Source organism: Rhineura floridana, chromosome 3 (assembly GCF_030035675.1).
Source record: "Rhineura floridana isolate rRhiFlo1 chromosome 3, rRhiFlo1.hap2, whole genome shotgun sequence".
NCBI classification, from domain to species: domain Eukaryota; kingdom Metazoa; phylum Chordata; class Lepidosauria; order Squamata; family Rhineuridae; genus Rhineura; species Rhineura floridana.
Window position 1 is genome coordinate 52,770,198 of NC_084482.1, and position 15,258 is coordinate 52,785,455.

General features: G+C 40.8%; 1 protein-coding gene across 5 annotated transcripts in view; it reads right to left on the reverse strand.

Moving 5' to 3' along the window:
* RPTOR (regulatory associated protein of MTOR complex 1) overlaps window positions 1–15,258 on the reverse strand; it is a 502,533-nt gene that overhangs the window by 245,065 nt on the left and 242,210 nt on the right. For all 5 annotated transcript variants that reach the window (XM_061615781.1, XM_061615780.1, XM_061615782.1 and 2 more), the window contains one exon: window positions 6,125–6,184. In XM_061615781.1, coding sequence (XP_061471765.1) covers window positions 6,125–6,184 — 60 coding nt within the window. The remainder of the gene's footprint in view (window positions 1–6,124; window positions 6,185–15,258) is intronic.

Sequence of the window (15,258 nt, forward strand, 5' to 3'; positions counted from 1 at the left end):
TTTACTTTAGTCTTTTTGACATTCAGCTGTAGTCCTGCTTTTGTGCTTTCCTCTTTAACTTTCATCAGCATTCATTTCAAATCATTACTGGTTTCTGCTAGCAGTATGGTATCGTCTGCATATCTTAAATTATTGATATTTCTCCCTCCCATTTTCACACCTCCTTCATCTTGGTCCAATCCCGCTTTCCATATGATATGTTCTGCGTATAGATTAAACAAATAGGGTGATAAAATACACCCCTGTCTCACACCCTTTCCGACGGGGAAGCAATCGGTTTCTCCATATTCTGTCCTTACAGTAGTCTCTTGTCCAGAGTATAGGTTGCGCATCAGGACAGTCAGATGCTGTGACACCCCCATTTATTTTAAAGCATTCCATAGTTTTTCATGATCTACACAGTCAAAGGCTTTGCTGTAATCTATAAAGCACAGGGTGATTTTCTTCTGAAATTCCTTGCTCCTTTCCATTATCCAATGTATGTTTGTGATATGATCTCTGGTACCTCTTCCTTTTCTAAATCCAGCTTGGACGTCTGGCATTTCTCGCTCCATATATGGTAAGAGCCTTTGTTGTAGAATCTTGATCATTACTTTACTTGCAAGGGATATTAAGGCAAGAGTTCGATAGCTACTGCATTCCCTGGGATCCCATTTCTTTGGAATTGGGATATATATTGAATGCTTCCAGTCTGTGGGCCATTGTTTAGTTTTCCATATTTCTTGACAGATTTTTGTCAAAATGTGGACAGATTCAGTCTCAGTAGCTTGTAGCAACTCTATCGGTATGCTATCTGTTCCTGGTGATTTGTTTCTTCCAAGTATTTTAAGAGCAGCTTTCACCTCGCATTCTAAAATTGCGGGTTCTTCCTCATACGGTTCCCCAGTGAATTAATCTGTCATCCTGGCATCTCTTTTATAGAATTCTTCAGTGTATTGCTTCAATCTTCCTTTTAAATCATCTCGATCAGTCAGTGTGTTCTCCTGTTGATTATTCAACATCCCTACTCTTGGTTTAAATTTCCCTTTCATTTCTCTCATCTTTTGGAACAGGGCTCTTGTTCTTCCCTTTTTGTTGTCCTCTTCTATTTTTATACAAAAACTATTGTAATAGTTCTCTTTGTCCCTACGTACTAGTTGCTGTATTACTGCATTTAGGGTTCTGACCGTGTTTCTGTCTCCTTTTGTTTTTGCTTTCCTTCTCTCTTCAACCATTTTAAGAGTTTCTTCAGTCATCCATTGAGGTTTTTCTCTCTTTTTAACAAGAGGTATTGTCTTTTTGCATTCTTCCCTGATAATGTCTCTGACTTCAATCCATAGTTCTTCTGGTTCTCTATCAGCTAGGTTTAAAGCCTCAAACCTGTTCCTTATTTGATCTTTAAATTCTTCTGGGATGTTATTTAAATTGTATTTTGGCATTATGATTGCTTTGTTGTTCTTCTTTAGCTTTACTCTGATTTTCGATATGACCAGTTCATGATCTGTATGTACCACAGTCTGCTCCTGGTCTTGTTTTTGCAGAAAGTATGGAACTTCTCCATCTTCTGCTTCCAATTATATAATCGATTTGATTTCTGTATTGACCATTTGGTGATGTCCACATGTACAGTAATCTTTTCAGCTGCTCAAATAATAACATAATATATAATAATATAATATATTATATACTCTATATAAACTTTATATATGTACATAATATATTATATAATATAAATAAAATAATATAACAATAATATAAAGTATAAATCTTTAACCAAACATTTTAATGTCACAATTTTAAAAAGAACACAAGATCACATGATGCAAGAAACTAAATTCTACAACTAGAACATGCTTGTTTAATTATATTACTTTGTTGCAGAATTTTAATTGAGTGGACATAATGACAGGACAGAGCTGGGTGCTGTGAGAGAAAACAACAGAAAACCAGAAAAAAAAACAATCTCTGTAGCAGAAAATTTCTAGGAAAGTTTGGATAGCTCTTTAGAAATACCTGCTATTTCTAGCAAGCTATCTGCCATGAAGCTACTGAGTCTTGGAAAACTGCTACGACTTGGTCTTTTTGGTATATTATTTTTAAGTTGTTGATATATGTTTTTACTTGTATATTGGATGTTTTTATGTTGTGCACCGCCCAGAGAGCTACGGCTATTGGGCGGTATAGAAATATCATAAATAAATAAATAAATAAATAAATAAATAAATAAATAAATAAATAAATAAATAAATAAATAAATGCTTTGCAGTCACAGCTATTTTTTGCAGAAATTCTGTAATAACTGCAGTATTCTGCACTAGTTGCCAAATTCTGCAATTTTTTCTTTTTGCAATAAAAAAAGTTTAAAAAGAACTAAAAGAGGAATAGAACAACGTGGTATCTCAGGATTTCTTGGCAAAGTATTTCACTTATGCCCATGCACCTGCACTCCAATCCATTACAATTATAATGCATTTAGGGTTTCTTTGCTCCACAGTTTTTGTCTTGATGGTGGTGATGGGGGGGAGAGAGATACTAATTGCTTGTGAACAGGCACATCAGAAACATAAATGAGTCCACAGATGGCTGTTCCAAGTGATCTTGCTTGACAAGGAATGCTTCTGAGGGAGATACCTTGGAAATCAAATGATCTCTTATTAACTGCTCCCACTCAATTGTATTTTGATACAAAACAACACTGTAAGGAGAAAAGGTGTGAAATCACTAACTAGGTTTACATGCATCAAAGGTGCCAACATCTGTCTGCACTAAAACCTTCTTCATTTCATTGGCAATCACTCGTAGCCGAGTAAGATTGTCTTCCAAGGCAAGGTCTTTAACAGAGGGTCCGTAAGTGACTGTGGAGGCCAATTCTGGATCCACACAGCCTCCCACAGTAAGGACATAGGTTTCCAGATGGAAGATGGTCATGATGAGGATTTGCTTGACGTCCCTTCCGCTTAGCTCGTTTGTCCCTTTCACCCTGTACTCGTGCTTCTTCAAAGTCCATAGCGCCTTTGATAATGGCCAACCTCTAATTGGGACACTCATGGGCCAAGGCTTCCCAGTTCTCGATGCTAATGTTACATTTTTTTTAGATTAGCTCTGAGAACATCTTTAAACCTCTTTTGCTGTCCACCGATATTCCGTTTTCCATCCTTAAGTTGGGAGTAAAGTAGCTGCTTTGGAAGACGGTGATCAGGCATTCGAACAACATGGCTGGTCCAGCAAAGTTGATGTTGGAGGATCATTGTTTCAACACTGGTGGTCTTTGCTTCTTCCAATACGCTAACATTAGTCTGCCTATCTTCCCAAGTAATTTGCAGAATTTTCCGGAGGCAGCGTTGGTGGAATCTTTCAAGAAGTTGGGAGTGGTGTTTATAGATGGTCCATGTTTCACAGGCGTACAGTAAGGTCGGTAGTACAATGGCTTTGTAAATAAGCATTTTGGTCTCCCTGCGAATATCCCAACCCTCGAACACTCTACGCTTTATTCGGGGGAATGCGGCACTCACAGAGCTCAGACGATGCTGAATTCTAGCGTCAATGTCAGCTTTTACAGAGAGATGGCTGCCAAGATAAGAAAAGTGATCGACATTCTCCAGTGTCGCACCATTAAGCTGGATTGATGGTGCTACAGAGGGATTGGTTTGCACTTGCTGATGAAGCACTTTGGTTTTTTTTGATGTTAAGTGAGAGGCCAAGCTTTTCATATGCTTCTGCAAAGACATTTAGGATAGTTTGAAGATCGTCCTCTGAATGCGAGGAGACTACGTTATCATTGGCATATTGAAGTTCTATGACAGAGGTTGTAATTATCTTACTTTTTGCTTTCAGCCTACTGAGATTAAAAAACTTTCCATCTGTTCGATATGTGATTTCCACACCAGTGGGAAGTTTCCCCTCAACAAGGTGTAGAATTATGGCAATAAAAATAGCAAATAAGGTCGGAGCAATGACGCATCCATGTTTCCCTTCTATAGGAACATGGCAAAATGCACACTGTGGATGGTTTCAGTTTAACCTTTCGATATCTAAGATGAAGTTGCATAAACTGAACTATATTTTGTTTTTTAAGCTTGCCCTGAACTGGGAAAGTATTTGTCCTTATTATAATGTGTGACTTGGATGAAAAGTTTACACAGGTCAAAAGAGTGCTAATAACAATACAAAATAATAGGTTTTTGTATTTTCATAAATCTTTGGCAGATACCCAAGATGCAGAAGGAATGTTAATGATAAGAGAATGATTGCAGCGGCTAAAAAAAGTAATCACTTAAGCAAGCACAGTGAAAACTTTCTTTCTGCCATGCTGCAGCTATGCAACCTACATCACGATCTGTGCCAATGCACTTCATTAGGCAACCAGGAATGCCATGCTACTCCAGTGCTGGATAAAGGGCAGAGTTCTATCAATGCATATTCAGCTGCAGGCATGCTTGAGTGTCAGCAATATCAGCTCTTCCCAATCCAAGCGTTCATAAAGCACTAACATTGCACCATCTCACTACTTAAAACTTTTCAGATCCCTACTTTTACGGATGGCTGTTTTACATATGCTAAAAAAGATAGGGAGGGGGACAATGCAACATCACTTCCCCCACCAAAATCAATTTATTTCAAACTATTGCCTAAGAACATATGGTGCAAACTTCCTTCTAGCTTGGCAAGCAGAAACATTTACTTTTCATGATATTACATATCCCCTTGTATAGATTCCCTGATGTTAGCACGCACCCCTTAAAGTTCTATATTTGTGAATAATATGAACACAAAAATGGTAATATTCAGTTTTCTTACCCCTCTATGAACTTTTAATAAAAATGTTTAAGCCTCCAACAAATAGCAGCTTTGCAAGATACAGTTTTTAATGTTATATTGAGTTACATTATGCAGTAATGACATGAAAAGACAAGCAATTATAAGTTGCAAGCTGGAGTAAACATTTTTCAATCTGTGTATATTTGACAAGGCAGAGGCAGTCAACAGGGCAATCCTAATCCTGATCAAGGAGCAGTGGAGTGGAAAGGAGGACTAACCAATGTATCTTAAGTCTTGCCACTCACACTGGCCAGGGCAGAAGGTTGGGGTGGGTTTTACTGTTGTTGCTTGCTATTAACTCTAGGCTTATGCAACTGGGGGGGGCTCCAAGGACTAGGTTCCTTGGGGGATTCATTTGGCTTTGGATCCAGCAGATGCAAAGTTGGAAGGACACCTAGTCACTCACCAAAGGAAGGTACCACATTCATAAATGATGTGGTCACTTGGTAATAGCTTAAACATTAAAGCCTGATTACTCAGCACAGTACTGCTGCTAAATAAATAAATAATTTAGCCTTCTGCTACCATAACACTAAGAAACACTCCTGCAAATATGATTAACGTGTTGTACCAATTCCTCCCCCTCCCCCTGCACTCCTCAATCTGGTTGTGGGACCCTTCAGAACAGCATGGGAGGTGGTGGTAGAGGGCTGCAGGGGGGAAAGGAAATCACTAAAAATTGCCTTGGTGCCTGATCTGCTAACAGATCGAAGAGCCTCCCAACATGAACTGGATAAAACCCACTGGCATGTTTAACAGAGTGTGCCCTTCCTGAGGGCAAATACCAATAAAAGAAGGGCATCCTCCTCAGTCATATTCTCCTGATCCAGGAAGGTTAAACAAGTTTGACATGAGACAAAAAGACCTCTAAAAGGAATAATGGGAATGGCTGCCGAGTGGGGTAGGGATCGTCCCAATAGCTGTGCTGTGATTCCTGCCTCATAAGGTCAAGACCAGGCTGCACACAGGCCACCACATGATGACCACAAATGTCGCCTTGCAGCAGAAAAACACAACCGTGTGTATCAGGTTTATCTCTTCCTCTATATTTTACTTTGTCTCAGGATACCCAACTCTGCTTTGGCTTCTGTCCCTGCTCCTTTCAGAAAAGAACTGAGCATATGTCTGACCTCTGGACTGCCCTCTGACTACAAAAACAGCCTTTGTTCTTGTGATGTTGCTCTGACGCACTAGCCACAGGGGATGCGTGCACTCCAAGAAAACTGAGAATTTGTAGCTAAATAAATTGGGCTACTAAAGTTATAGCTAAGAAAAAGTAAAGTCAGGCAAGTAAGAATGTTGTTAAGGTCTCAAAAATCATGCTTACTTCTCTATTAAATCCAGTGTGACTCCTGGTACCAGTCTCACACTCTTCTGCATGCAAAACCTGCAGATAAAAGAAGAGATTAAAAAGTAAATCACATCAATTAAATATATAATGACAGGTTACCCAAAGCCTCTATGGCAGGGATGTGATCCTCGTTGTTAAAATACGCTACAGCATAGCAGGAAGGAGCATTTGCAGCACTAGTGATTATGCAGTAGTTTGGACTGTCACAGTGTCGAGTTTATGCATTTTAACTGCCACAATGACAAGTTTTCCTACAGAATGGGAAGGGGGGAAGCGAGAGGAGGAGACATCTAGGGTGACACCACAACACTGAGGGAGCATGGACAAAGCACTAAATAAAACTGAACTCATAGAATGATGATGTATGGTAGCTGGGGTTCCCCAGAGAAAGGAAGAAGCTCTGGGGAATGAGTCAAGAAAGCAATGTCTAGATAAAACAGCTCCATTCAGAGTTTGTTGGGAAGGGAGCAATAGATTACTTATCGCAACTCTTCCCTCCAATCCCAACAGTTTAACCTATTCAGTCCAGACACCAGTGTACCCCAACCAGTGAACATATGCTTCCAAATTAAGGTATGGCCTTCAGCCAAAGATTTGGCAAGTTGTTTCAAATCAATGTGAATTTCATCTCTCTCTCTCTCTCCCCCCCCCCCTTTCTCTCTGGTCTTCCCTCACTCAGAAGTGAAAAAGAAGCATTCTAAACTTTCTCAGGGTCACTTTCATCTAGTCTCATTTCATATTCTCCAGGACTAAAGCCTGAAAACAGATTATGGGGCTTAACACAGACAAAGCAAGCCCTATTTCTAGCTCCCCCTTGCTGCCCCCCCAACAGCTTCCTTTTGCCTGCTGCCTTCTCAGGCTTCTTCTTCCACCTTTGAAAGACCCCTGCTTCCTTCAAGGTCCTTCTGCCTGCTCTTTGTAGAAGCCTTCCCTCTTTGTAGAATCAAAACAGCTTTGTTAGAGGCCCTTCTACCTGCCCAGACCTTTCTTTAAAAAAAAAAGATATTAGGGCAGCTTTACAGATTGCAGCCAGGTGCTTCACCATCTTTGCCACATAACTAATTGCATTACAATATAGATATTGATTTCTCACTATACACTAAATATAACAATCACAGCATTACTTCTGCTTTTTAATGTGTACCTTATACCAGTTGTGCACTAACTGCTTTACAAAACATAAATTTGACGCCATTCCTGCGCAGGGGACATAAAAAATGACAACTGATAGCCTGTCCCTTTTACCACAGGAAAGCGTTCCTGTACATTATAGTATGTATCTACTCTGCATTAATGCGTAATAGTCTCTGATCTCTCTACTTAACTTTCCTTCCTATCTAGTTGACCTTGAAATGCTATAAAGTACTTTTGTGTGTACAGTGATGACCAGTATAAATAGTGCATTTTAATTTTTAAATGTGCGTGTATATTTCATCATATCATTTTGTGTCTTACGTTTTTTACTATATTTATAAACATTTCTTGAGGGGAAAATATGTTTTTTAAAAAGTGATGGCCAGATTCAGAGAGGAAGAAGAGATAAGTTCGGTTCGGTTCAGTTCGAGGACGTGGACAAGGTGCTTGGACAGGTACGTGCAACCACTTCGGTACTTGATCCTTGCCCCTCTTGGCTTATAAAAACTAGCAAGGATGGAACAGCTGGTTGGGCCAAGGAAGTGATAAATGCCTCTTTGCGAGAGGGAGTGGTCCCTGGCTGTCTGAAAGAAGCGGCGGTGAGACCACTCCTGAAAAAACCTTCCTTGGACCCAGAGGACTTTAACAGGTATAGACCAGTGGCGAATGTTCCATTCTTGGGCAAGATCTTGGAACGAGTGGTTGCTGACCAGCTCCAGGCGCTATTGGATGAAACCGATTATCTAGACCCATTTCAGTCGGGTTTCAGACCCGGTTTTGGCACTGAGATGGCCTTGGTCGCCCTGTTTGATGACCTATGTCGGGAGAGAGACAGAGGGAGTGTAACTCTGTTGATTCTCCTTGATCTCTCAGCGGCTTTTGATACCATCGACCATGGTATCCTTCTGGAGAGGCTTGCGGAGTTGGGTGTTGGAGGCACTGCTTGGCAGTGGTTCCGCTCCTACTTGGCGGGCCGTCTCCAGAAGATAATACTTGGGGAACATTGCTCGACCCCGTGGGTTCTCCAATGTGGGGTCCCGCAGGGTTTGGTCTTGTCTCCCATGCTTTTTAACATCTATATGAAGCCGTTGGGTGCGGTCATCCGGAGTTTTGGAGTGCGTTGTCATCAGTATGCTGATGACATGCAGCTCTACTTCTCCTTCTCATCTTCTTCAGGTGAGGCTGTCGATGTGCTGAACCGTTGCCTGGCCGCGACAATGGACTGGATGAGAACTAACAAACTGAGACTCAATCCTGATAAGACTGAGATGCTGCTGGCGGATGGTTTCTCTGGTCAGATGGTGGATACATACCCTGTCCTGGACGGGGTTACACTCCCCCTAAAGGAGCAGGTTCGTAGTCTGGGAGTCGTTTTAGACTCTTCCCTATCGCTCGAGGCCCATGTAGCCTCGGTGGCCCGGAATGCGTTCTACCAACTTCGGTTGGTAGCCCAGCTACGTCCCTATCTGAGTAAGGAGGACCTTACATCAGTGGTTCATGCTCTGGTAACCTCACGTTTGGACTACTGCAACGCGCTCTACGTAGGGCTACCTCTGAAGACGGTTCGGAAGCTACAGCTAGTGCAAAATACGGTGGCCAGACTGCTAACAAGAACTAAGTGGTCTGAGCATATAACACCTGTTCTGGCTCGCCTGCACTGGCTTCCAATATGCTACCGGGCCAGATTCAAAGTGTTGGTACTAACCTATAAAGCCTTACACGGCGCGGGACCACGATACCTGCAGGAACGCCTCTCCCGATACGAACCGGCTCGTACACTACAGTCTTCTACGAAGGCCCTCCTCCGGGTCCCAACCCATAGGGAGGCCCGGAGGGTAGTAACAAGATCTAGGGCCTTCTCAGTGGCGGCCCCCGAATTGTGGAATAGTCTCCCCGAGGAGGTATGCCTGGCGCCAACACTATTATCTTTTCGGCGCCAGGTTAAAACCTTTCTCTTCTCTGAGGCATTTTAATCTTAGTTAATTTAAGTAAATGTTGTAATTTTATTTTAGATGGTGTATTTTTATATATTGGTTATATTGATCCTGTAATTTTATTATTGTACATGTTTCTATGTTCACCGCCCAGAGAGCTGTTTGCTAGTCGGGCGGGATATAAGCTGAATAAAATAAATAAATAAAATAAAAATAAAAGTAAGTAAATGTACTGCCTTCAAGTCGATTCCGACTTATGGCGACCCTATGAATAGGGTTTTCATGAGGCTGAGAGGCAGTGACTGGCCCAAGGTCACCCAGTGAGCTTCATGGCTATGTGGGGATTCAAACCCTGGTCTCCCAGGTTGTAGTCCAGCACCTTAACCAGAGATAAGATCTAAACAAATTAATGGTTGAGGCCGGGGGGGGGAGAACCATGGCTGGCTGGTAGTACAAGCCACAGCCACTCATGTCTGTGCTTTTCCCTTACTGGCTTCTGATTCCACAGTAACAGCACCCATCTAATCCATACCCAGCACCCATCTAATTCATCTAAAACATCAATAGAATTTCTGCCTTCAAACTGCCATTCTACAGTGAAGTTTAGTGAACAAAGAAAAAGTAGGCAAAGTTTGTATCTGAAGCCCAATTATTGAACTTTTTTGGTCAGGATCACAAAAACTAATAAAACAATGACAACTGATAACCTATCCCTTTCAACAGAGGTATGTGTTCAGCATCCTGAAATTCAGGATTAATGTTGAGTAGGATGTACTAATTGATAAGCCATTATAGGCATGAGCAAACCAAGGAGTAACTTTTGAGTCACATAGAGCACAGTATTTCCTTGGAAATCTTCCACAAAACCCAGCTTATATTTTCAAATTTGATGGAATGACATAGAAAAGGTATTACAGTTTTGGCCACAGTAGTTTCATTCTCTTTCATTAGGACCCTTGCAGGCTCCTCCAGTTTACACGATCAAAAGCCTAAGGTTAGAGCTGCAGCCATCTGCCTCAATGCAGACAGCCCTTGTCAAGAGCTAACAGAACCTATACCTTGTTTACAGAAAGATACATCTGGCATGTGCTTTATGAGTAGTAGGCTTTTGATTAGGTCTTGCTAGTTCAGCTATGGCAGGCCTCCCACATACCAAATCAAGTAGGGAATGTCACTGTGTCGTGCTTCATTCAGTATCTTACTTAAAAAACAACAACAGGAAAATAAAGTGCACATTTGGGGTCAATGATAAGGTATTTCCACACAAAGTCCACACATTACAAAGCTGTCATATTGCTCTCCTGCCTCAGGGACACCAAACAAAAAACGTATGAGCAGGATGTAAATAAAGCTGAGACATCAGAAATTTCAAGGGGCCTTCAGTTTCTCAAAGGAAACAGAATAATAAATCAGATCAGCCTGTTTAGATTAGTAAGGAAAACACACTTTCAAGGGCACAGCCAGTTTACCAAAGTATTTGGCATAATGGCACAAGCTCAGCAAGCACTTGGAGCTTTCATGTACAGAGGGCTGCAACTGACACAAGTATGTTATCATACCACAAAAGAGATTAGTGAAGGCAAGGCTCCTAGACCTCTCCTTTAACCAGGTTCTGTTGTCTCCAGGCTAATTCTCTACATGGCAAAGAAGTTTATACCAGCCATTCTGTTGGGAACCCTCTGCATTTTCTCTCATGATTAATAAAGACAAAGCAAACTGTTTTGCTTAGGTTGTGTTTCCTCCTCATCCATAGTTGATTCTGAAATAACAAACTGTGAAATAAAACATTATTTTGCCATGCTGTCACGGCAGGAGGAAATGAAAAAGGTCAACATGTTGTAAAAATGTTTTAATGTAAACGTTTTAATATAAGTCGCTCTGGGTCACTTATATGAGGAAAAGTGACAACAACATCATCAGCATCATCCTAGATATCTTGGTAAAGTTGACTGATTTGGAAGGCCACACACAGATAGCCCCCAAAGGACCCCATGCTAAAAAACCTGTATTGGAAATGTTTTTGTGTCAAAGCTCTTAAACAATATGCCAAACGAAATTTAAAGTGTTTTAAAATGTAGATACTCAGCAAAAGTTAAATTCCAAATGCTTCTTTTACTAGTCATCAGCAAGGGCCTATTGCAGCAGTCTGAGAAAATCCTTGAGACAGGTGGGGCTGGTTATGAGAAGAAAAAATAGTCAACAGAAAACTACTGAAGGATAGGGTTTGTATACTACTTACACATACATGCACACAATGCTAGCTAGGATATGCATGAGTGGCATGCCCCAGAATGCAGCCTCTTTGCTCCTCCATTCACATGTGTGGCTGAACAAGCCAGGATTTACTAATTAGCTTCCTGTTATTTGTGAGGCCGAAAACTATGGTCAACAGCTTCCAGATTGGACAGAACAGTAAGTCAGTTTCAAACCATGATTTAACATTCTGGCTTGTTTTGAAGTCATTGACCAAAGCTCTGGTGAGTGACTTTCACATGTAAAAGAAACCTATGATTAAGTGCTGAATCTTGGCTTGTTTAGCTGTTTGCACAAAGGGAGGAGCAAAGAGGCTGCAAAGGAGCTCTGTGCTCCCACATGCAGTTCATGCATATCCTTGCTTATTAAACCAGGATTTTAGGCTTTGTATTGTGGGTGAATGTAGTTACTGTCCATCAGCTTAACATCAGGGTTGTTGTGATGATAAACACAACAAATGCCATGAGACAGTGATACCAGTACGGCCAGCCCTTTTCCCTGTGAACGCACAGGGTCGAGGGTTCTTGCCTTCTCCCTTTACCTGTATCTACTCAGAGTCATATGTTCATAGAATCATAGAATCATAGAGTTGGAAGGGGCCTTGTAGGCCATCGAGTCCAACCCCTTGCTCACAGCAGGAAATCCACAGCTAGAGCATCTCCCGCAGATAGCTGTCCAGCCTCTGCTTGAAGACATCCAGCGAAGGGGATCCCACCTGTTAAGTTCACAGGTTTCCAAAAGCAATAATCAAAAGTAGGCAGATTATAGACAGCAGACCCCATCCATGGATTCTTGGGTCTTGGTAGGCACCAGAAATTTTCTAACCGGGAGTCAAGCTTCAGACAGCAGAATATTCTTCTAATATGTGCTATTTATTCATAACTTGCACACTACAACTATTAAAATCCATTCTACATGGCCTTAGCCATCACAGCAGAAACAGAAAATAAGAATACAAATCAGAAAGGAAGAAGTTGCTGTATATACTCATTCAATATCAAACTATAAGACCTTGAAAGTACAACTTACTTAATTAGGTTACAATAGATGAAAGGACTGAGTTAGAACTCTAGGTCTTGTTACAGAGCCGAAGTTACAAAGTATATGGAACACATCACACCCATCAGATAACATAGATGAAATAATTACTGCAGATATTTTTTGACCCACCTCCTGAGCCTAAAGTGGCTTGGCTTTTCATACACTTTCTTATCAGAGAGGGGCATTTCCCCATGGCCTTATCAGCTGCATCTCTCCATGCCATCTCTCTGTGCCATCTGCTAGAGACAACAAGTGTGACCAGCTAATCCTTTTATCAGCAACTAGTTGGCTTAACTAGTCAACTTTACCAGATGTACACCCTGGTGGCAATGTCTCTCTCAGACCTACCAATAAACAGAATAACTTAAATGGTGTTGGCAGTGCTTAAAATGTTATCAGTGTTAACGATTCTCTCTGAACATCTGGTTATTCATCATTATTCATTAATAATATTTATATACCACTTAATATGCAAAATCCCTAAGCGGTTTACATAAAATACCATAATATCATAAAAAAAGAATATACATACAACATTATACAAAGAAATATGTCGGTAAAAACAGAGAATCCATCAGTAAAACATTGTTAAAATGTAAATGCCTTCAGGTCGATTCTGACTTATGGCGACCCTATGAATAGGGTTTTCATGAGGCTGAGACGCAGTGACTGGCCCAAGGTCATCCAGTGAGCTTCATGGCTATGTGGGGATTCAAACCCTGGTCTCCCAGATCACAGTCCAACACCTTAACCACTACAGCAGTGTGATTAATCTTAGGAGCCAGGGAAAGCCTGCTTAAATAAATGGGTCTTCAGAAGGTGTGTCAAACATGCCACTGTTTCTGCCTCACAAACAGCACATGGCAGGGTATTCCAGAGAACGGATGGAACCCCAACATCTGCCATGTTGACTAGAGCTGATGACAGCTGGATTGTCACAGGTTTCCCATCCCTGGTTTAAAAGTTAAACCCAGCAACAGGATTTGGGGGACTATCTTCCCAGACATGCCATTTCCCTGCACTCTGTCACTAAACTCTCAGAGACTCATTGCTTTACACAGGAAGGGCAGGACAGAGAAGCTCTTTTACAAGAACTTTTTGCAATCTAGAATATGCATACTATAAAATAAGCAGACTATGTCAGCAATATGACTATTACAGCAATATGACTATTACAGCAATAATAAGCACATTTTAAGCCTATATAGGGATGGGCCCATTACACATTGTATAAAAATAAGGAAATATGGGTTTTTGAACCCATAACTAGTGCTGTTTTCCACCACATAGTTTCAGTGACCAATAGCCAGTCATTGTTTTACAGCTAATCATTCCAGTTGGTAATATGAATAATGGTATATGTTATATTTGAGCTAGTGTAATTTTTACTTTAACTTTTATTGTATATTTACAAGTACTTTGAGCGTTATACTACAAAATTATGCAGTTTTTATATGCCCAGATGCTGAACTAATTAAGTAAAAGGGCCAAAGTTCCTACAAGTCTCTGAATTAGTCTCAACCAGTTTTTCTTGAAGATCAAAAACCTATACTTCCTACCTGTTATTTAAAGAAATATTTTGCACCATACATTCTCAAAAGGCCATCAAAAAAGCCTTTTTTGACCACACCCCTAAATTAAGAAAGACAAAATGTAACGGTAGCGTAAGCTTCATTCCCCTTTTAATCAGAAGTGACAACTTATGCAGAGTTGCCCCCTTTAAAAATACAGGGCTACAGAATCATGCTGAGAGGAGCACTGCTTAGGAGCTAAATAGCCCACTCAAGTACATTTTATACTACTATAACATGCAAAATATCCTCACATGTATCATTTCCAAACCAGTCATTAAATGTGATCTGAAACTGATGTTATTGCAGAGCTTCAAAGCTCAACTTGCCTGGTGGCACAGAGCCAAGCCCTGACTCTCTTTCCATAGTGCCAGTAAAAGAAGAAATCAGCTAATCCTGGGTTCTTGCAAAGCTGCAAAGAATTTTAAACAGGGATAGAAAGCCCAACATGAACCTATCACTGCTATTAGTCCTTTCACAATCAAAGGCATAAACGAGACAGGCAGGGAAGAAGAATCCCTTATCTTGCATGTACATACATAGCTCTTATTTGTCTATAGTCTGAATCTCAATAACAAAATGGCAACTTCAAACTAAGCTAACACAGAGTAAGACTTGCCCGAAAATTATATGGAACAGTGTGCTTATTCTAATCTTCTTGACTCTAATCTCCATGTTCCCGATTATCAAATTCAGCCCAAACAGGAAAAGTTCTAAACATACAGCTCTACATACACATACCAAACCCCATGCATGTACTTAAATTTGGCTGAATTATGCTCTACATTACCAGACAAAAATTCTAAAAAGTTGAACTGAGCAGAAAACATTCTTTTTAATTTTTATTCCATGTTTGCTATTGTTGGAAATCACGCCCACTCAAAATTTCAAAAACATCCTAAACATTACAAGGAAATGTGCAATCCCCGCCCCCCTTGGCAAATAAACTCAAGGGAACTGTTCAGTCCCTGAGCCAAACTACAAGGTATAGCTCAAGGAGGCTCCGTTGTGAGCAAGACAGCTAGGCCTGCTTTACCAAGCCAGGGAAGCTACCCAATTGAGCTAACAGACACAGTCCTTTCATATATTCTATAGCTACATTCAGCTGAAAAATGCCTATGTATTTCCTTTCACCCTTTGCAACAATAGCATTCAAACCAGAAAGTTCCCAGTTGAC